Source organism: Micromys minutus, assembly GCF_963924665.1.
Source record: "Micromys minutus genome assembly, chromosome: 6".
In the NCBI taxonomy this organism is placed as follows: domain Eukaryota; kingdom Metazoa; phylum Chordata; class Mammalia; order Rodentia; family Muridae; genus Micromys; species Micromys minutus.
This window is the reverse complement of record NC_137975.1, coordinates 13,697,456-13,720,449: the sequence shown is the minus strand read 5'-3', so window position 1 is coordinate 13,720,449 and position 22,994 is coordinate 13,697,456. Positions and strand designations below refer to the sequence as shown.

At 43.0% G+C, this 22,994-nt stretch overlaps 1 protein-coding gene across 2 annotated transcripts; it reads left to right on the top strand.

Moving 5' to 3' along the window:
* Window positions 1-854: 854 nt before the first annotated feature.
* Window positions 855-22,712, top strand: INSIG2 (insulin induced gene 2). 2 transcript variants are annotated; one of them, XM_080917625.1, is made up of 7 exons: window positions 885-965; window positions 8,347-8,381; window positions 8,461-8,725; window positions 16,046-16,170; window positions 19,650-19,816; window positions 19,995-20,094; window positions 21,091-22,712. In XM_080917625.1, the coding sequence occupies exons 3-7, from the start codon at window positions 8,482-8,484 to the stop codon at window positions 21,130-21,132; spliced, it is 678 nt and encodes a 225-aa protein (XP_080773751.1). In that variant the 5' UTR covers window positions 885-965; window positions 8,347-8,381; window positions 8,461-8,481; the 3' UTR covers window positions 21,133-22,712. The 2 variants fall into 2 exon arrangements, with proteins under 2 accessions (XP_080773750.1, XP_080773751.1); XM_080917624.1 differs by having other exon boundaries at window positions 855-965; window positions 8,347-8,725.
* The last annotated feature ends 282 nt before the right edge of the window (window positions 22,713-22,994 follow it).

The window sequence follows — 22,994 nt, the reverse complement described above, 5'->3', positions numbered from 1 at the left end:
GTGGTCAAGGACTATGATCAAAATACACTGTATACATGTACAAAAGTTTTCCTTAAAAAAATATGAGTCCCGAGGACTTCATACAATGTATTTTCATATTTACTCCCTCCTTTCTCGACACATCATCCAGATTCACCCTCCACTTCTCCACTAGAACTTCCAAGTCCTTAAAACTTTCAAGGAATAAAGAAAACAAAACTCTGTACCATTTTCCATCCAAAACAACAGCTCATCTGCAGTCTTCAAAACGCACAATATCCTGTTCTAAAAGGAAGATCTTAGCTGGGCGTGGTGGCGCACACCTTTGATCCAGCACGAGGAAGCAGAGGCTACCTGGGTAGTTTCAGACCAGCTAGGGCTACATAGTGTGACCCTGTCTCGAGAAGGAGGCGCTTTAATTAAAAGCAGATTTTGACAGTTAAGAGGTGATAAGGTTTTGCTTATTCTTGGATGCAAATCTCTCAGCTGATGAAAAGAGCTGCCTTTAGTCCGTGTGTAGAAAGGATACTGAGACAGACTCGTAAGCGGGGAGAACCGCAGAGCCCGTCCTCAGGCTCGCAACTGCGGCCCACGCAGAAGGTGGAGTCTCGGGCTGCGCGTGCGTGCGCGAGCGCACGAATCCCTCACTCCGCCCACAGAGTCCAGGCACCCGTCAGAACCCTTGAATACCGAGGCCACCAACAACAGCTGATTCCGCAGCCTCTCATCCCCGACGAGCTCCCCGCCTCCTTCCAGCCCGGAGTTTCCCGCATGCCGGAAGTCCCTGTGCCCCGACTCCGTAGAGCCGAGGCAGTGGGCTCAGCGGCAACCGGAAGCTCCTCTGCCCCGACCATCAGCTTGCAGCGCCCCGGCCGCGCAGGCGCAGTGCGGCTCAGGCGGAGCTGTGGGAGGGGAGTAGGCCCGGGGGCTGGTCCCTGAAGATGGCGGAGGCGGGGGTGAATTGGGGGTCTCCCGGCAGAGCTCAGGTGAGCTTATTTGGAGGGGGACGGCTCGAGCACGGCGGTGGCTTTCAGGGAGAGGAGCTGTTTATACTTTCACGCTGCAGGCTGGATGTTCCTCGTAGCAGGTGTTGGGGGATCCAGGACCCGCAGGTGGGGCCTGCTGGGCGAGGGGTCCCGGCTTACCTGGAGAGAGGTCAGCGAGATCTAGGAGAGCAGGCCCGTAGTGGGGCAGGCTTTAGCGGGTGCCGAGGTCCCCGGACAGTGGAAGACTGTCAGAGTGGAAGAAGGCTGGAGGACGGAGGAAAGGGCGACCCTGGAGGTCTGTTTGGGGACAGAGATGGGCCAGCCGTCTAGCGTACACCTGACAGGACTCGGTTCCTTGTTGTCTGGGAGAGAGACTCAGGCTTGTATGGGAGATGGATCGAAAGTAGGTACATAACCGTAGTAAGTTTGGAGTCTACCGAAATAAGAAGACTTCTGAGTTGCAGAGTAGGGATTTGGGATAGGAAATTTTAGGTATATATCAGTGGGTGCAGCCAAAGAGCTGTTGGCAGGGCCTAGAAGTCCGTTGATGATAGTAATTGGGGTTTTAGCGTCAGTCCGTGGGGATGAACTGTCTGGGAAAGGAAAACACTGCTTTGCTGAGAATAGGGTTAGGGACATGAAAGGTGTTAAAACTTAAGAGAAAAGTTGTTCACGGGTGGTGTCAGCTGTGTCGTTGGGTGAGATATATATATACTCCGAAGTGTTTGGTGTTTTGTACAATTGATGAGGAAATTATTGGAGAAAGAGCAAATTGAGTTGACAGTTGGGACGCAGAAGCTGGCTAGTTTCTGTGTCGCAGAGAAGCTGACCACTAACCACAGCAGTGAAAGACAGTTTCCAGTTCTGGGCTTAAAAAAAAAAAAAAAAAAAAAAATCATGCGTGGCTTCACCTCCAGCTTTGGGGTTTGGCCCTGAGAGTGAACCAGTGAATGAAAATGGAGAAAGGGATGTCTCCCATTAATTAATGACCTGTAGGGAAAAACAATGACTTTTTTCTTCCATCCTTTTTTTCCGGAGTTTGTAACCAGTGGCACTATTTGTTTTCATAGTGCCCGGCTCACATCTCTTATGAAATGACACATCTATGAATTGTTTGTATTTGGGGAAATTTGATGCTTTTTAAACTGATAACTGTATTTTAGACAGACACTGAAAAGGAAAAGAGAATGTGCAGTTTAGTAAAGACTGTTTTCATTGTTTCTAGAAAATTATCACCAGATAGTAGTAGAGTAACATTTTTTAAGGACTAAGCTTTCTGTGCTCTCTGTTTAAGGAACTAAGCAGTGTGACTGTTGCTTGCTTAATCTTTTCTGTGTTTGGGTTTTAATGTGGAGAGAAAAGAGCTTCAGTATATTGAGGAAATGCACTTTTTCTTCCTAGAGTTCTGATGCACCTTTTGAGAGTCGTATCTGTGTGCTTTTATTTAAGGAGTGTTAAATGGTTTGTGCCTTTGTAGTGCTGACACTTATTCTGTGTTGTGAACGCCGTTCTAGTGAGCACAGCATGTGTTGAAGGGGGAAAAAAAGGCGGTAGTAATTTGACATAATTATTTGGGGATGTGTCTGACCCAGTCTCTGAAGAAAGATTCATCTGAGAATGCAAGCTTACCAATGTAACCACTAATTACTGAAAAATGAATAATCTTGTTTGCTTGCAACAAAATGGTTCTGAAGTTGCTAGATTTTAAACCAGGTGGTGGTGCATGATGGAAATCCAAGTGCTTGGGAAGTAGAGGCAGGAGAATCGTAAGTTCAGGGTCATCATTGGCTATAATTGAGTCTGAGGTCACAGACCTAGACCTCCCCCCTCCCCAAATAAAAAGAAAGAAAAAAAGTCTAAATTCCAGCTAGTTCTTAAGTTAACTATATTTAATTTCTGTGTTGTTTTTCAAATGCTTATTACCTGTAAGCATTATTTTGAGGGTCAACATAAACTTTGATTTACTTGTAATCTAGAATTAGGCCTCTTTTCTGTTTAAAAATAATGGCGGGAATCCATTAGCATTGAGTCACAGTGGAAAGCATTTTCCCAGCTTTGATAATGTGTCACTGATCTAGCTAAACTACTTAATCTTTTTCTGTGTTCATTCATGCACTTTATGGAAACTGTAGATCAAGTTTCCATACCCTCTTGTAAAGTTTTCTCTTAAATTGCAGAAAGCATTGTTTTGGAGTTAATAGTTCATAAGGACCTTAAAAACAGATTCCTGTGTGATACCTATGATATTTGTGTGTTTTGTGGTGTTTGTGCAGGGAGGTGGAAGGAACTCTGTTAATGGAGGCAAAGTGGTTGGCCCAGACATGGCTGCCTGGTAACAACTTGGCCATCTTGGAAAGTTAAGCCAGGTTTGGTGTCTCACATCTGTAATCCCCTCACTCTGGAGAACAAGGAAAGAGAATGGAGAGATTTGAGGCCAGCCTGTTCCAAACAACAAAAGCAAACAACGTATTAGCCTATCTGATTTTGTACAGTGGGGATTAAAAACACCTGCCTATTTATTACCATTGACTCATTAGGAGCCATTGAAGTATCATGTTTTAAAAAAATTTTATGATCTAAGTTTTTCAATCAGATTAAAAATTTTGGAGAACCTAATTTCCTTTTAAGATAATAATAATACTTAAAATGTAGCTATATTTGTTTTAAGAAAATGTTAATAGCTGAAGAGACTTTAAAATAAATTATGCTGAGTTTGTTCCCAGAGCCTCTAAGATACCCTCCCTCTTAGTTAATACTGAGATTATAAATGTGCTTTTTATACTTTATTTAAAAAATTTTTTATTTACTATGGCTTATCATCAGTTTGCATGTGGGAGATGGATTACATGAGACAGCACACATGTGGAAGCCAGAGGACAACATTAAGAAGTTAATCCTTTCTTTCCACCTTGGGATTCTGAGATCTGACACAGGCTGTCAGGCTTGTATAGCAAGCTCATTTACCCCCACCCTCCCACCCTCTACCCCCAAGCCATCTCCCCAGCCCACTAAACATGGGTTTTATTTTAAAAGGAACTTTATTGTTGTCTAGGAGGTAGTGAGTACTTTTCTGGAATTTCCTATGTGTTTGACCAACCAGGTTATTGGACATGTTTATTTTGTAATTGTGGTAAGAGGATCCATAAATGACTTCTCCCTCCCAGATTTGTCTAGTTTTCTGTTTTTGTCTCCTGTATCCTTGCTAGCTTTGAACTTAATTAGCTGTGTAGCTGAAGACAGCCTTGAATTCCAGATCTTCCTGCCTCCACCTCCCAAATGCTAGGACTATATCCCCGCTCCGCTGTGCACACTATAGTAATTCTTTCCTGACTTGTTAATTCACCCACAGACTCTGTGACACTGTTAGAGTGAGTGAGAGAACTGTTAGGTTGATTGGGCTGGCCTGCATCTGTCCGTCCATCAGTCCCTCCCTCTCTCCCTTTTTTCTTCTCCTTCACGTTCTTCTCCTCTTTTTTGTTTTGTTTTTCTGACAGGATATCAGTAGTCCAGGCTAGTTTGAAATTTACTATGTAGCCCAATCTGACATAGAATGTGGGGGTGCTCTTATGCAGCAGGTTTGGGCCAGTGTGACACCTCATCTAGCGTGATGGCCCACTGTTGACTTTGGATACTGGAAATTTCTGAATATGTGTGCTCTCTCTGAAAAAAAAATGTACACATACACATTTTTGTTTTTCCTTTGCATGAAGCTCAGATACAGTCTGGAATAGATGGTCTCCTGGCTCCTTTACAGTCCTAAAATTTTAGGACACTGATGTGAAGTATTTTAGCCTTTATTTTTGTCCCTGGTAATTATATATTATTGTGCTATGATATAACCACACTTAGTCTTTTGGTTCTGCTTCAAATAAACATGAAACAAATGCTGTGTTATTTTTAAAGGGAACTTGTGGGGGTGAAGTGGGAAGCTGAAGAAGGGCTGCCAGGAAAGGTCGAACAGGCAGCAGTGGGAGAAAATACAAACAAACAGCCCAAAATGTCCTCAGTAGACCGGCAGAGAGCGCGAAGTCTCTAGCAGTCTGCAGCTCCACTGTAGGACAGAACCTCCCCCTGGGCGTTTGGAAAGATGATGGGTACAATTTTGGGCATCACAATTGGGGAGGCCTGCATTTAGTGGGCAGGAGCCAGGGATGCTAAATAATGTGTCGTGCTCAGAACAGTTTCCACCCAGCAAAGGTTCCTCTGACCTAAGTGCCAAGGCTTCTCTGACAGATTCTGACCAGTGAACTCTGGAGATAGATGAGACTAGCTAATTAAAGTTATTTATCCTTCTAAAAATACTGTTGAACTGAAGGTGTATGTTGCTGCTCTGCTTTGGAAAAATGCACAGACAGAACAAGTGGTTTCTTGACTCTTACTCATGCCCTGTGGAGGGGTATGGTGGCTGTGCCTGTGTAGACTCAAGGAAGCAAGGTCTGTTGTTGGTCTTATGCTGTATGTAAGGAAGCCATTTGAGGTATTTTATTTGTTTGCTTGTTGTTATTTTATACTTTAAAGCATCTTTTTCACACTGATGTGGTATATTTATATTTTCATTCCACAGGGCTGGGAGATGGTTCAGTGAGTGAAAATCAAATTCTGGGTTTGGTTCTCAGCACTGCACAAATCAGATTTGGTAGCACATATAATCTCAGCTCTAGAAAGGGGTACAGTTAGAAGGGGTTGGTGGAGGTGGGAGGATCTGAAGCTTAAGACCAACCTTGACCAGCTCATAAAACCCTGTCTTAAAAAAGCCCATTGTTTAAGTGTTCATTACATGGTATTGAAAATTATGGGTTTTCATATTTCATAATAGCTATTTCTTTTAAACTTCCTTATTATATTTATTCTGTGTATCTCTGTGTTTACGTGTGGACTTGCACATGCCATAATATGTGTGTAGAGGACAGCGTGTAGAAGCTGATTTTTTTCCATCTAGGGAATCAAACTCAAGTCATCAGCCTTGGTGGCAAGCCTGTTTACCTACCGAGCCATCTTGCTGGGCTCATATGGCTACAGACCATATATAAGCACTGTTCTGAAATTTAGACATGAGTTTTGTTCAAAAATTTACACTTAAGGTAGTTTGAAAAGTAAACACTTTAAAGGCAGTATATTTTAAATGATTAGATTCTAGATTTGTCTTTCCAAGACTACTGAGCCCAGAGAGTTTGATCCTAGAAGAGTGAGCCTGGCTTAAGCTATGCGGAACAACTACTCCTGTGGGCTAAGCAGGAAGCTTGCCGTATGGAGAGATACAGTGGAGGTGTAATGGTGAATAAGACCTACATAAAAAGTTTATATCCCATAAAGCAGCTCTACAGATAATCACAAGCTAGCTGTTAGAGGTTCTGTCTGTGGGAGACGGTTCAGCGGTTACCCGTCTGACAACCAGAGTTTGATCCCCCAGGACCTACATGGTGGAAGATGAGAACTGACTCCCACTAGTTGTCCTCTGACCTCCACACGTGCACTGTGGCAAGCTTACCCTTCATTTCACATATATATGAAATGAACTTTATTCATATAAAAGGCTTCAGGATTCACAAGCCATATTCCTTAGACACTGACTTACAGAGAGGTAGTGAAGGACTTGTGTAGATGTAGTGTAGTTGAGTAAGACAAAACTAAATGGCAGAAGAGATGCCTACCTGGTGTTTTCACATTTCAAATCTGTTAGTATGCATTGGGAACAAGGTCCTGGCATTTTTGAGAAGCTTACCATAATGCAGAGAGCAAGGGAGCTAGACAGTGAATTTGATCCAAGCCATGCTCTTGCTGTGTGCACAGACGTGGCGTCTCTTTGCTTGCTTCACTTGTGATACACTTAGCTCTCAGGGTTGTTGCTGTTATCATTAGTGTCGTTGTTTTAGTTTCTGAGACAGTGTCACTGTACAGCCCAGACTGGTCTTGAATTCAGTCTTGCTTAGACCTACAAAGTGCTGGGATTATAGATATGCACCACCACAGCATCCTTAGTGATATTGTGAGGGTTCTTGAAAAAGTACATGCAAAAAGGCTTGTTACTTATCTTTAACACACAGCAAGGATTGCTTGCTGCACTAGCTGATTGATTTGTGTTACCACAAGGAAATACTGAGAGCTGGCTGACTTTCTAAAGAAAACAAGTTTATTTTATTCAGTACTCTGGAGATTCAAGGGTGTGACTAGTTAGCATCATCTGTGCTAACTAGTCCTGGTGAGGACCTTAGTGGGTGGCATGAGAGAGGTTGAGAGGGTCAGATTGCATTACCAGATAAAAGGGTCTGGGATCCTACAGTCTATTCCCTCCCAGGACAGTGCCCTCAACTGTCCCAAGGACATTCTTTTGGTATGTTTGTCTCCTCCAATTTGAAAGATGTTTTATAGCCCAGGTTGGCCTCCAGCTCTCTGTATAGCCGAGGGTGACCTTGAATTCTTGATATCGTTATAAGCATACACCAACCCCCCACTGCCGTACCTTCACCCCTATTAGATTCTACCTCTTCCCTATTTCATCTCCCAACATCACCGCAGAGAGCCCTAAACTGACAGCACAGTAGTCTCTTTGGGAGACAGCAGCTGGACCCTATCAGTCAGTTCAGTGAGAGGAGCGCATGGACTCCTCGGCTGACCCTCACAGGTGGTCACTGGGTTGTGCTGCAGTCTCTTGGTGCTTTTCTTCTGCTTTCCCTTCTCTGTCACAGTGCATGCCAGAGGTAGCCAGTGGGTACCTGCTTTAGTCCTTCTCCACTTGGTTCTGAGACAGAGCTAGGCCAGCCAGGGAGCCTAAGGGATCCTCCTGTTTCCCTCTCTCCATCACTGGCGTAGCAGGTGCTTGTCGGCACACCTGGCTTTTTTATGTAAGTGTTAGGATCAGATTCAGGTCTCCATACTTGAGCTGGAAGCACTTTACTCACTGAGCTTTCACCTCAGACTCTATTGTTAATGACTTTCTCTCTTTAAAGATTCATTATTTGTGTGTGTTTTATGTTTGTGGGTGTTTTGCCTCCATGTATGTCTATGTATCACATGCATGCCTGGTGTCCCCAGAGCCCATTGACACCACTGGAACTGAGCTACAGGCATGTGTGAGTTGTCATGTGGGGGCTGGGAACCTAGGTTCTCTGCATGACCTCTCACTTGGAGCCATCTCTCTAGCTCTGGCTGAGGTCTCTTAAGTCACTTGTGTCTTTGTAAATACACGTGCAACAACATTTATTTTTTTCTACAACATGCATATAAAGGCTCCTTTAAAAGATTTTAATTGAGTAAATAATTTAGATAAATTAGTGTAAAATTTGTTGTTTCATTCTGTTTCTGCTTAGCTAGTACTGAAGTGTGAAAGCTTGTATAGTCTTGTATCAGACCCATGCTGATTCTTTATTTTTATCTCTTGTAGGATTTCTGGTAGGAGCCACATTCAGACAAGATGAGGTACCATTGAAACATTGGTCTGCTTCAATTCACAGTTCACCTTTTCCACTGGGAAGTCTCATTTTATTTTACGGCTTAGGCCTTCTGAACTTATGAAACCATGGCAGAAGGAGAGACGGAGTCACCTCGGCCTAAAAAGTGTGGTCCATACATTTCCTCTGTCACCAGCCAGAAGGTGAACGTGGTGATCCGAGGAGTGGTACTCTTCTTCATTGGAGTGTTCCTTGCATTAGTGTTGAACTTGCTTCAGATTCAGAGAAATGTGACACTTTTTCCACCAGATGTGATCACAAGCATCTTTTCATCAGCATGGTGGGTACCACCATGCTGCGGTACAGCCTCAGGTATGTGCAAGGCATTTCTGTGTTGCTTACACATGAATAAGGTATTGCTTAAGTAACAAATGTGTATTTGTGTGTGGGGGGGGTGTGCATGAACATATGTGTGCCTGCATGTTGAGGCCAGAAGTCTGTGTTGGGCGTCTTCCTCAATTATCTCTAAATTGCTTTTGAGACAGTCTCTCACTAACCCTGGATGCTACTATCTGGGTAGACTAGCTGGCCATTGGGCTCCAGGACCTGCCTGTCTTCACATCTCCAGCACGGGGGTTATAGGTGTGTGTCACCACAGTGACTTTTTAGTAGATACTGAGGATCTGGATCGAGGTCTTCATGCTTTTGTGGAAAGCACTCCTCCCCCCCTGCCCCCCACTGAGGATATAATAGGAGTGCAGTGGAGCACTGTGAGTGAACTTTGGTGTGCTTGGGGTATGCGCGTTGTCACATAGTTTCCCACTCCCCCAGTCTGGCATTTCTGTCATTCCCAGGCTCTCTTATGCCCTTATTCCCTTGTATCCCAGCCTCAGGCTGCAGTGTTTCTGCTTTCTGTCCTCCAAACTCATCACTGCCTGCTCTGTTGTCCTTGGAGTCATCCAGTAGGCACGCTCGGTGCCTGATTACTGCACCTTTAACAGTTAGCCATAAAACCAATTCTCTTCTCTTAGGGGTGAAACATTTAATATCTCTTCTTTTCCTCACTTCATCTACATCTTATTCTAAGTTATTTTGATAATATTCACTGCTGTTTAAAAGTTTTGATGTAAGGGTTATAATTTTGTGTTTGAAGCAGACACAAACTTGGTAAGTAGAATAATTTTATTCAAGTTGAAAATTTGATGTTGTATTTTTAGATTTTTGTGTATGCTTTTATCCTTGCTGCCTGTTTTTTAAATGTAGTGGAAGAATAATACATACTCAAAGATATCAATGAGGTAGACTGTCTTTGCTTAAAATTCTGATAGTCCTCTTAGTGACTTTGACCGTTCTCAGTAATGGACAGTTGATGGTTAAGTAAAACATGTCCTGATGTTCAGATGATTCCAAGCTTCTATAATGGACAGAGCTTTAGTTGTGTCTAATGCCAAGGTCAATGGGTCAACCCTGCTTTATAAAACAAGTAATAGAAGGTAGTCATAGCCATGTGGGAGAAGATGATTGTAACTCTGCCTGTGTATGCTTAGTGTACATGAGTTCCTTACGACACAACATGGGCACTTTTGTCCTGCATCCTAGAGCTAGAGGTTGCAGGCATGTCTGTCCATAGCTGAGGTTGACCTGTGGGATATCTTCAAGTGATTATGTGAAACCTGCTGGACAGTGATGTAACCCTGCTACATGGACAGATGGCCATTGTTGCAGTCAGATTCCATGTGGCTTACATAGTCCTGTCAAGATATTGGAGCCCTTCAATTAAGAGAAGCCTTCTCTGCCTGGTTTCCCCAGGGTTATCAGGCTCTAAGAAGTAGTCCAGATAGACAAGAGAACCTGTAGCTCATTCTTTGCTGTACCTGAAAATCTATCTGTATTTTCCTTTACTTAAGCTCAGAGGACAAAACATTTCTCAGTAGTGATAGTTCTTTCCCCCTTCAAGATGCAGCTTAGTCTGCATCTTCCTGACTTAGGTTCTTAGACCTGGTAGCTATCCACACCAGGATCTCCAGATCCAACACTCGACTAGCGTAGTCCTAGGAAGCTGGTGGCTTCTTGAGGCATTACTGGGGACTATTTTTTTTTCCTCTAATCTTACTTTTCTTTTCTCTTCCTTTCTTTTCCTCCTCTTTCTCTTCCTCCTCCTCTTTTCTTTTTCAAAGAGGATGTTTTGGGAGATTTCTGTAATTTTTTTAAATTAAAATAAGATTGGGTTTCCTCTTCTCTATTCTTCCTCTAGCCCTGCCTTACTCTTAGTTTCATGGCCCCTATTTCTTTGTTAGTTTGTCGCGCGCGCACACGCGCACACACACACACACACACACACACACAAACTATATAAATGCAACCTGTTTTGTCCACATGTAATTTGTATATGTATATATTTCAAGTAAATACAAGATTTGTATTAACTGTTTGAGAATTTTGTACATATGGAATTTTGTTTTTTGTTCTTTTGAGATAGGGGCCCACTATGTAACTCTGGCCTGGAACACATAATGTAGACCAGGCTGCCCAAAACTCATCAGAGATCCACCTTTCTTTACCTCCTGAGTGACGAGATTAAAGACCTTTGCTGCCGCAGCCATCACATCTAATACGTTTTGATTATATTCACTTCCTACTCCTATCTTCTCCCCTCCTTCATCCCAGCGTCACATCCGTACTCCTGAACTTTCTTTTTAATCTCACAGAGTACAAGTACAATTTGTACTTCCTATATACCAATGCATTGGGTAGTGGCTAGCCTGCTTGGGTCCACATGCTTAAAGAAAATTGATTCTCTCTCTCAGCTGTCAGTAGGTCTTGAGTTAGGGAAACTGTTCCCTGCTCTATGCTGGACTGTTCACAGACTTCACCATAGGCAGGGGGCTGCAGCTGCTGTGAGTTCATTAGTGCAGTAGCCCTGTAATGCCCAAATGATAGCCTCACCAGGGTCTTCCCTGATCATTGGTGCTCACAGTCTTCTACCCTGGCATCTTTGAGCGTTCCCAAGCGTTGGAGTGAGGGGCTGTGAAATAGATGCCCCATTTGTGGCTTGCTGCTCCACAGTACTCTCTCCTTTTTATGTTAACTGCCATCCACTGCACAAAGAAACCTCTCCATGGAGAAGTGGCAGCTGCTTAGGGGATGCAGGTTTACAGGGTGGCTTGAGAGGATGTCTGCTGAGCAAATCATAGTAGTCCATTCACCCCGGGGGTGAGCTCACCAGCTTTGCACTCTTGGTCAGACTGACATTCTAGGCACGTTTGTTCTGGGAATCCCTGTAATATCCAGCCTACTATTGCACTCACGGGCATGTCTGACCATGCCAGGCACTACAGGGCAGGGCTCACAGCTGGCTAGCCAGCATAGAGGAAGCTTTCCTGTCAGCACCAGCTTGCTTTCTCCAGGCCTTATAACCAGAATGTGATGCCTTCATGAGGAGGTCTAAACAAGCTCACCTATGCTGGCTTTGTCATAGACTGCCTTCTTTATATATGTGGTGCACCAGACCTGCAGAGTCACCAAGGAACCTTTATCAAGGGGATCTTCTTACTGTCTTGTTATAGGTAAAAAATAAAATTATTCATCCCATAATGACCTCTGTAGGTGAGACTGGCCTTGATTATCCTGCTTTCACATCCTGGGTGCTAGGACTGGAGGGTTAACATTTCTTCAAAAGACAATTTATGCTTTGTGGGTAAAAGAGGTAGAGAAGTTACCTCAGAAACCACAGGTAGGTAAGCCTGAGAAAGTCATTTAAAGGATCCTGCTAGTCCAACAGTTCTCACCTCTTTCCTGGAGAGGGTCTGTCCTCCCTAGTTCCCACCATCCACGATGAGCCTACAGAGTACTAGTGGTGTCCTGACGCCAGTCCCCCGGGCTTGGAAATTTTTTTCCTACCTTGACTTTGACCCACCTCCCACTTCCCCTTGTTCTGTTGAATTCTCTGGAATCTAACAATGATTCTCTCTGGCGAAAAATGTAGTAATTTAGTTTTCCTGATCCATTACCATGCTCAGGGTTAAAGCCTTCTTGTGACACTTTGTAATACTCTGACTCTTTCTGGACCCAAGCTTCCCTTTATGCTCAAACCATAGTTTCCTGGTAATGCTCCTTGTTTCTGGATGTGCCTTAGTCCCATCAGATGTCTCTCTCTGTTAAGAGAACTGTTGTCATGCTTCTGCCTGCAGGGTCACTTGTGTGGGAACTTTCTAGACAGCCCAACACCTTACCTCTCCTCATGTGAAGGAACAGTATCCTGCCAGTACACACATTCAGTAGTGTCTGTCCCTTTGCCATGGAAACACATCCTCTTGTTTATTAGTGTGTACATATCTATGCCCATGTGCATCTGTGTGTTTGTGTGCACACACACGCCAAAGGGCAAGCTCAACTGTCCCATTTGCAATGCTATCTACCTTGGTGGTGGTGGCACTGTTTAGTTTTTGAGAGTTTTCACTGGCATGGAACTTACTAAGTAGGATAGACTGGCCAGCAAACCCCAAGAAGCTGCTTGTATTTGCTTCTCAGTGCAAGAGGGGTAATAAGTGTACCCCACCATGCCTGTTCTCTCTATCTCTCTCTCTCTCTCTCTCTCTCTCTCTCTCTCTCTCTCTGTGTGTGTGTGTGTGTGTGTGTGTGTGTGTGTGTGTGTATGAAGTAGATTCTGAAGATCAGAATCTGAAGATCCGATCCTTGGGCTTACACAGTAAGCACATTACCAACTCAGCCCTCTTTAAATCCCCAGGAAAATATCAAGAGCCAGATACATTATCGGGCTTAAGTATTTGCTGAGTGAAATCATGACCTGTCTCTGTTGTAGTCTTCCATGGAAGTGTGTCTTGCTGAGGACTGTGGTTTTCGTCAGTCCCCTCTTGTTGCTAGATGTCTACTTTAACAGTGTTCCTTTTCCTGCCTCACTGCACTGAGTGCGGCACCCTGAGACTGATGGCTTACTACCAGGGCTTCACAAACTCCTTTTGTCTTCAGCTTTGGCAGACTGTTACTGGGACTCACTTAACGATATCAGAAGACATGTGATTTTACATCAGAGAACCATCTGATTAAGCAGGATTGTATTTGCATATGATTTTACACAACATGATTTTAAGTCTCTTGTTTAAGAAAAAAAAAATGGTGCAGAGAGAGAGAAGAGGAAGCCCAGACATACTCCAGTGAGCTTTCAGACAGTGGAGCCTCACTGCGCTGTGTATATTCCTATCAGACTCTGCCATGCCTTTATTTAAAGGAAAGAAAGAAAGACATTTAATGGGAAGTGACAAGCTCCCCCAAATTCTCCCTCTCAGTGAGCAGCTGAGCACCACGCATACTCAACGGATCTGGGGCTTTTTATTGGCAAATCCCAAGGTTGGCAGCGTGGCCATTTAAATTCCTTCTTTGTGTTTTCACTTTCTCTTCTCAGTTGTCTCTCACTTGCATAAAAATGTAGTCAGTTTTACTGATTTACACCTTTGCACACACATGTCGGCATCTCTACGTGGTAATTCTTCACCAATGGCATCAGCTGCTGAGGAAAATTGACTTGGAATGCCTCCTCTGGTTGAATTTTTACTCAGGCACAGGCAAGCAGGAGAAAGATGGCAGGGTGTTGAGGATAAATTAATTGATATAAAGGTAGATAATTGATGATAATAGATAGGTAGGAGATAGGTGGATGGTAGATGACAGATAGACAGGTGATAGGTAGGTAGGTGCGTCAATATAAGTGTACATCCGTGTATGTGTATGCGTTTATTATACAGAGAATCAGGGAATGACAAATGAGCTGTTTTGTGACACCCCTTGAGGAAAAAATATCATTTAGACATGTTTCAATTATTAGGCATGCTTGTCATTTTAATCATGTAGAAATTTGAAATGCTGTCACTTAAGCCAATGGGATTTTTCAGTAGTGTGTTTTAAACAGGACCATAATGAGGGCTTCCTTTGTGTTTGTGCATGTGTCTGTTTGCCTGTATGCAGAGGCCCGAGGATGCGCTTGGCTGTGCCTCCTTAGACACAGTCCAGCTTAGGTTTTCCTGTTTCTATTTGCACTCAGTCACAAACTGAGCCATTACCCAGGCCCTAAAATGTACAGTTTTTAGCAGCCATTGGATCTGTGCATTGCTGTGCTTTGTCACTGGTCTCAGGATGGCCTGTGAGACATTGGTGGTCACCAGAGCTGAGGTGAGAAGAACGCAGAGCTTCCACCTCATACTCCACCCTGTTCCATTGCTCCGTGTGCCTGTGGTTTATAATACTAACTGCTTTCCAGTTTTCTTTTTACCCTTTTAATTTATATATTTAAAATTCAAAAGGATATGTGGTTTTTTTTTTTTTTTTTTTTTTTTTGTGGAGAGTTAGTGCAGCAGTTAAGATTGTTTTAATGTTCTTTTAGAGGACCTGACCTGACTTTGTTTCCCAGCACCCATGTTTATCACCTATAATTCTGGGTCCTATGTCTTCTAGCCTCCATGGGCTCCCGAACACATATGCACATACTAGCAGGCACACATGCATATGTAGACACAAATTTAACAAACGTTATCTTTAGCAAATCAATAATTTTTTTGTGGGCTTTGGAGATAGTCAGTACAATGCTTGCCTTGTTAGCATTGGTTTGAACCCTCAGAATTCACATTCAAAACAAACGAAAGGAAAGTGGGGACTGGGTGGAAGAGAAGAAAGAAGAAGTCTAGGTAAGGTGGTGCCTGCGTGTAACCCAGTGCAGAAGAGAAGGATGCAGCTGGGTCTGTGAGTTCCAGGTCAGTGAGCTGTCCTGTTTCAGACAACAAGGTGTGTGGGTGCTGAGCACAACACCTTGTTCTTTGGTCTGTACATGGCTCTGTGAACACATTCAGAAGAAACATGCACAAAATATACACATAAATTTCATATCTTTGATAAGTATTTAAATTGGGTGTAGACTGAGAATAGGTTAGGTCTTAGTCGTGGATATCTTCATAGTCAAGAATGCTGATTCTCAAACAAGGAGCTGTCCACTGAGATAGCATCTTCTTACTTTTAACAGCAAACTTACATATTATCTGTAAATTTGAAGGGTTTTCATTTGTCTTTAAGACAGTGGTCTGACTATGTGTTAAGTAGTCCAAGTTGACCTTGAACTCAGGTCTGCCTGCTTTTTCCTCCAATGCTAGGAATAAAGGTGTGTACTATCATACTTAGCAAACCTGTAATTCTCACGTATGTAATGTCCTTCCTTTGTGTGTGTAGGAAGAATCTACCTGTAGCCTTTTGTTTCCTGAGGGCTACTGTGAGAGGATGAGGGGAAGCAGTCAGCAGAGTGCTGGGTGCAGACAGGAAGCTGGCCAGGCAGGGCTCATCTGTATAACAAGATGTCAGGACCTACCCTCCAGCTTCTCTTTAGATCCTGTGTGTGTAAGCATACTTGAGTACTGGGTTGTTTGAGAACGGACTGTGGACTGATGGTGCTGTTAGAGGCACGTGTGTGAGTCACTCCCTCAGTGTGCTGCCCTCAGAGCGCCGCGGCTTCTTCACGGCTCTCTGCAGTGTGCTGCTGCCCCCGGCTTCCTCGGAAGGTAAGTTGAAAGATTCAGTGCTGGCCCGTCCTTTGTTTTCCTTTCTGAGGGTCTAGACAGCAGTAGTGCTTGTGTAACTTCATTGCTGCGGTGCAGTGCTGCTGACGACTGACGGTTTTTGTTTTCTTCACAGCTGTGATTGGACTCTTGTACCCCTGCATTGACAGGCATCTAGGAGAACCACATAAATTTAAGAGAGAGTGGTCCAGTGTTATGCGCTGTGTGGCGGTGTTCGTGGGTATAAATCACGCCAGTGCTGTATCCTTTCTGAAACGAGCAGTAACGAGGCAACCTGCAACCATCACCTCTGATGTTCTCACTCAGTCACACCACAATGCTGACCCAGTTGCTGAGACACTAGAGTAGCAAGTGTGAGCTTAGGGTAGGGGAAGATGCACTGGATTTCAGTCCCATGTTAACACTATGCTTTTTAGGCTGTTAAATTTCTTACATGTAACTTTGTTAATTCAGAAGTTGAATTTTCAAGGCCTCACCTCCTCACCCCTTTTCTTTCTTCATTTAGGGTTTGCAGGTATGGACCCTAATAGTCTTAGCTACTCTTCCACAAGTCTAGTTTTAAAGAAGTTATACTGTCATTGGTTATAGTCAACACCAAGAACTACCCCCCCACACACACACATGCACACCCTCCTTTATAACACCGGTGCTTACTGTGCTAGCTGACCCCAACTGGTCTTGACTTTTGACTCTTCTGCTTCAGCATTCTGAGTGTGTTGTTTGTGGTTGGTTGTTTCTTTTGCGGTTTTGTTTCGGCACTTTTGTTTTTTATTTTTCATTTTGAAACATGTGACCAACTTGCTAAATGTCTGTCAGTGCGATCGGATTCTTACCATTCATGTTGAGCCTCTCAGCCTGCCCTCTGATCTGTCTTTCTTTTTAACCTTTTTATTGTTTGTTCTTGCCACCGTTTCATACACTTTGTATATAGCACACTGATTACTATAGCTCTCTTTTTCTCTTTCCTATTATCTCTCTTTTCTACAAGTCCTTTTTCCACATCCTTGACTTTTCCAATGTTGTCGTTTGTTTGGAGACCTACTGAATCCCAGGATCACCTGTATGGAAGTAGTCATGAAAGTATCCTGTGGAGCTCGGTGGGTTCCTCAGTGGGTACACTTCTGAAAAGGGTGACTGTCTCTTCCGCATAGTCTGTCAGGAGCCAGAAGTGTGGGCAGCCACACCCGTGAAATACTTTCTGTGTTAGCTGTGTCATGTCCAGGAGACAGTATTTACTGCCCTTCTCCTCATCGTCAGGCTCTTCACATCCTTCCATGTCCTCTTCCTCCATGACCTTTGACCCTTAGAGGGAGTAGTGTAGATGTCTTGTGGGAATGAACAGTCAGTCCTCCCTAGTTCTTGGCACTTTGAGCAGCCCTTGTTCTGTATTACACACACCCCAGTTCATTTCATTGCAAAAAGAGGCTTCTGTGGTAAGAATGGGGGCAGCAGAATACTGTTTGTCTATGGGTATAAATGTAAATATTTAGAAGACAGCATGGCACTGTGGCAGTTAGCTAAACTGGAATTAACTCTAGGGCCTAAGCCCTTCATAGCCTTGGGTTTTCACTGGGTTTACAGTGCCAGATATGAATTTCCTCTTTTGAACTGAGTTTGGAATCTGAGCAGAGAGTGGTTGGTACCACCCCATTCCAGTGATACCACTAGTGCAACTGTGCACAAGTCTCGCCTGGCAGGCTGCTATTGTAAGTTGTAGGGCTCACAGCTTCTAAGATGCCTTTTGTCCCCCAGCAACTGGTATAACATTTCCATCTTTATAAAAACTAGTCAGCAAGGCAATGCTTCCAGCTCAGTTGTAGTTCTATTTTTATTTACCTTGCAACCAAGCAAATTGTATGTTTTCTTCAGCAATAAGCTCTTATTACCAACTAGTTCTGGTATGTTAGCAAAAGGAAAAGCAAGAGGAACACAGCTCAGAAGGAAGTGTCTCACGCCTGGCACTGGGATATTCATTTAGCAGCTCTTGGTTCTTGGGGCCAGCATTATCCAGAAATGCAGGATATCTTTCTTCTAATTCAGTCTCTCTCTAACTTTAATTCTGAAATTGGCTTACAAAGTACTGAGCCTCTATATGACTGTTCCATGCATCCTTCCTTGCCTCCTAGCTCTTCTGTGGGTGCTAGGATCCTAGCCTGGGTCCTCCTGATTGCATGCAGTCCCTTTCCCCACTGGGCCATCCCCACAGTCACAGTTTGTCTTTTTAGGTAGAGGTGTTTAGCCCTTTCGAGAACTTCTGTTACGTAAACTTTGGAATATCACAAGACATAGCCTCTGAAATTGATATATTTGACTTATTTACCCTAGAAACTACCTTACTACACTAAATAATTTAGTTAGCAGAGATGGACCCATCATCCATTTATGTGAAAGGCATCAGTGCTCAGAACTCTGTGTTTTAGAGTTTACATATAAGGATAGCCTAAAAAGAGAGAAACTTACTCAGATGTACAGTTATTGTCTTGCTAAATCAGCCACTTACAAGAACTGATCTGATTGCTTGCTTGCTTGCTTGCTTTTTGAGACAAGGTTTCTCTGTGTAGCCCTGGTTGTCCTAGAACTTACTATGTAGACCAGGCTGTCCACAAACACAAAGAGATCCACTTGCCTCTCCCTCAGAGTGCTGGGACCAAAGGCATGCACCACCATGCCCAGCTTAAAATTTGATCTTCAGAGAGTGGCATACAACAGTCCCAGATGCCAGGGATTCAGCCGTCAGGGGTTTGTATGCTTTAGTGAGGATGTGGGAATGGTGGAGAAAGTGGGCTATCACTAGAATCAGGAAATGACGTCCTGGGCAGAGAAAGGAGAGAAGGCTGTAGTACTGGCAAGGCCAGTTAGTTTGGTCAGGCCAGCCAAGGTAGAGCCTCTGGGGCATCCAAATTATCCTTTTAATGACACTCAGAATTAGTTCTCTTAGTGTAATCCTCTAGCAAGAAGAAAAAATTCATATTGAATTTGTAAGACTCCATTCTGCTCAAAGATTTTTGAGTAAAGGGGGCTGTACATTTATGAATAGACTTAAGTGGGTGCCAGAAATAAAATATCATCAGAGCAAAGTGCCCTGCTAGAAAGTCACAGGCTCCAGAATAGCTTGGCAGTGGGGAAGATAATGTTCACTTCAAGGCTTTATCCTCAACAAATTAAAACCAGAGCAGTTGACATAATAGAAAGGGATGCTCTGTCCTTGGTACTCTTGTTCTGAACTGCATTATTATAAAATGTGTCTGTCAGTAAATCACACAGCCAACGTGGTACCCTGTTAAATAGCTGTCAGCTCTTCTATTTCCAAGTTCCTGTATGATTTTCAAGTAATTCTAAACCTTTGTGAGAAGTATTACTGGTCTTTTTTTTTCTTTTTTAATTTCTAATTTTCTTCCCCCCCCTCTTTTTTTCCTTCCTTCCTTTCTTTCCCCCCAAGATGTGTTCTTGTAGCAATTCTGTCCATAGTGTGCAGTTACATGTCTAGCTATAAAAGCACGTTCTAAAGAGCACCTGACTCTACAGTTAGGAGTGTGTGTCACCTATAGTTTTTTTCCAGATGGGTTACAAAAAGGTAGAATCTGTTAATGAACGTCCTCTGTATGCAGTGTGTAGACATAGTTTTATTTACACCTAACATGTATGTCAAAAGGTTAGAGAAGTGAAGTGTGGTGTCACCGGCTTCTTTGTTTCTGATGGCTCCTTAGCACTGCTCTCAGAAAGTAGACTTCGACAACAACTTCCAGTTTTCCCTCACACTGGCTGCACTGTCGGTGGGACTGTGGTGGACTTTTGACAGATCTAGAAGTGGTTTTGGCCTTGGTGTTGGAATCGCTTTCTTAGCAACCATTGTCACCCAACTGTTAGTCTACAATGGTGTTTATCAGTAAGTATTGTCCTTGTCACCTGGCTGCTCTGGAGTCAGCAATAAAATAACTGCATTCAGAATTGAGGGTCTCAGTGTGTTCAGCAGGTTTAACTTTCAGACTCTTACCGTTGTTATGCTGGTCTCGACTGCCCTTGCTCTGGCTCTGCGGGTTACTAAAACATTTCTGTTGTTCTAGATACACATCTCCAGACTTTCTCTATGTCCGTTCTTGGCTGCCCTGTATATTTTTTGCTGGAGGCATAACGATGGGAAACATTGGTCGTCAACTGGCAATGGTAAGCTGAGGCCCATGCGGTGTGAGGTGCATGACACCGTTTCTCAAGGTGGCCATCACTCAAGGGAAAGCATTGGCAAAATGGCGTTCTTTGAGCTCTCTTTTGCACTTGCATTGAAATATGTCATTAGGATGAATTTGATCTGAGGAATATTAATACTTGAACAACTGGAGAGAAAATGAAAAATAGGCTATGATTTGTTGGCCATATTTGATGCTTGATTTTTGTTGCTTTGTTTTTATTAGTTTTCCATTCCATAAACAAAGAACTTCTTTTTCCTGAGACTGGGTTTCACGTGGCCCTTGAGCTCGGTGTGGAGCCGAGGATGCCCTTGACTTTTTGGTCCTCTTGCTTCTACCTCTTGAGTGCTGAGATTGTAGCCTGCACCACCACACCCGGAATTTGTGGTACTGGAGATTGAACCCTGGTTTTCTTGTTAACTGAGTCACACCCTCAGACCCCCAAGAAAAAGAATAATTTAAAAAATGAAAATGGCATAATGTATATCATACATTTAGGTAGCTATTGTTTTAGAATATTGTTTTAATTATGGTCCTTTATACTGTTACATATTCTTATGTTAAATTATAGAGTGATTTGAAATAATGTTTGGAATTCAACTTTGTCCTAAGTTCATGGCTTGCCTTTGGCTGATCTCTGAGCACAAAAGACAAAACAAAACAAACAAAAACCACAAAAACAAAAAAAAACCCCACACAGTAACCACTATTTATATGAATTATATATATATATTATGTTATATTATGTTATGTTATACAACACCAGCTGCTGTGTCTTGCAGTGAGGAAACTTTTCTCTTTTGCCATCCTCTGCTGTTGCCTTCCCTCTCAGAATGCCATTGTGTGACTCTTAGTTCTTTGAGGAATAAGCTGAACACATACTAAAACATTCATTTTTAGAGCTTTTAAATTTGTTTGAAAGTTGCAGTTTACAAGAGATTAATTTGTTAACTTTTTGACCTTTTAATCTTTGCAGTATGAATGTAAAGTTATTGCTGAAAAATCTCATCAGGAATGAAGAGGGCAGAAGTCTTAGCTGGTCTCTGGAAGCCATGGGGAAGCACCGTGGGTACGAGAGGTGCGCCGGCAGAACTTTGGACTGAGAAATTGCGAGGACGCAGTTTTTCCTTGATTGGGGTGTGTGTGTGTGTGTGTGTGTGTGTGTGTGTGTGTGTGTGACACACATGTTTTTGCAGTCTGTGATTGCTTCTGTAAATCAGTTACCAACCTTTCGGTATTTGATTTCAATAAATGTAAGATATCTGTGCACTACATGAAAGATATGTTTGTGAGTACATGAAATTTATAAATTTTTTGAACATGCCATACATTGTATCGTAATGTTGATGTGCCAAACTGTATTGTACTGACACAGAGAATAAGAATGCTTTGAACAATTTAGAAATTTAGTGAAAGAGAAAAAGCTAAAAACAAAGCAAACAGAAAGCAAATGTGTAGCTGGCTGTTCCCTCTTGGGGGCTGGTGTGCCTTTTCCTGTTTCTAATCAGCTGTGTTGTCACAGCACCCACATGTGTGTTGTCTCTGTTGCTCTTGTTTCAGAGTTTGAATTTTGTTATATGGTAACAGTGAACTTTCATAGAATGGTTTTAAGCCTGCATTACTGTAGGGACCCAAGGGATACGTTTCAGATTTCTCCAGAAGAATGTGTGGTGGACAGAGGTGGTTGTCAGCATCACCCTGCTTTTCGTCTACATTTGGAAAAGTAGAAATGACTAAAATCAGGGGATTTGACTAGATGAATATGTTTGGAAATACCATGTGGTCCTCTGCTACAGAAGCCAAAGTGATATTAGCTGTCATTTGCTACTGAGGCTCAGGTCTTTAGCACATGGATGAATAAGGAACACAGGCAGATTAAGGTGACGGTCAGAACCTGTTGGGTTCTAGAAAGCGGGCCATGCTGGTAGGGTGGGGCCATGTGACTGACCAGCTGTGGCGGGCCTGAGTTTGTGGCCTTCACCAGTGCAGTTGAGGATGCTGAAACTCGTGCTGATGTCTACTACAAGGTCCATCCTTGAGACTGTATGGAGAGCACACTTCACACATCCCATTGATAACTCCAGCCATGTACTTACGGGCTAAGTATATCAGCTGACTCTGCTGGCTTTCTGAAGTTGTTAATTGTCTGGCACACAAGGGTAAATTCTGACTACTGTGGTGTGCGTGTGCTCCTGCTTTGAGTATGCAAGAGAGAATGTATATATGTGTATGTGTGCGCATGTGCCCATGCTTTCCTACAGTGTCTAGTAGACATTTTAATTATTTTTTTCCTTTAAAGCAATGCTGTCAGATTGAAATCTTGTACACTGGAGTGAAATGTGCTTTGTGTTCTCAGGCAGAGAGTGTGAACATCCCAAGAGTACTCTATATGGAATATGTGTACACAAGCCTAATGGTAGTAGTGGTAAGCACACTACTATATTTATTATTCTGTCTTTCAGATGTTATTCATTTAGAACAAATAAGGTATATTTTTAGAATCAAATTTGTAAACACTATAAAATCTTTAATAAGTTATAAGGTCTATGATATGTTTACTTTGAAAATTGCTGTTGAAAGCAAGATGTATTAAATATGTAATTATCAACATGTGTTAGTCCTTTTTCTTCATGATGAATATTAAGATATTGTACTTGTCTTAGTTAGGGTTTTACTGCTGTGAAGAGACACCATGACCAAGGCAACTCTAATAAGGACAACATTTGATTGGGGCTGGCTTACAGGTTCAGAAGCTCAGTCTAATATCATCAAGGCAGAAGCTTGGCAGCATCCAGGCAGGCATGGTGCAGGAGGAGCTGAGAGTTCTACCTCTTCATCTGAAGGCTGCTAGCGGAAGACTGACTTCTAGGCAGTTAGGAT

Excerpts from the sequence above, each read along its gene's own strand:
- INSIG2 (XM_080917624.1), top strand. The coding sequence starts at position 8,482 with ATGGCAGAAGGAGAGACGGAGTCACCTCGGCCTAAAAAGTGTGGTCCA. Across the intron at positions 16,171-19,649 it reads GTATAAATCACGCCAGTGCT|AAAGTAGACTTCGACAACAA; the intron begins GTATCCTTTCTG and ends CACTGCTCTCAG. Across the intron at positions 19,817-19,994 it reads GTCTACAATGGTGTTTATCA|ATACACATCTCCAGACTTTC; the intron begins GTAAGTATTGTC and ends CTGTTGTTCTAG.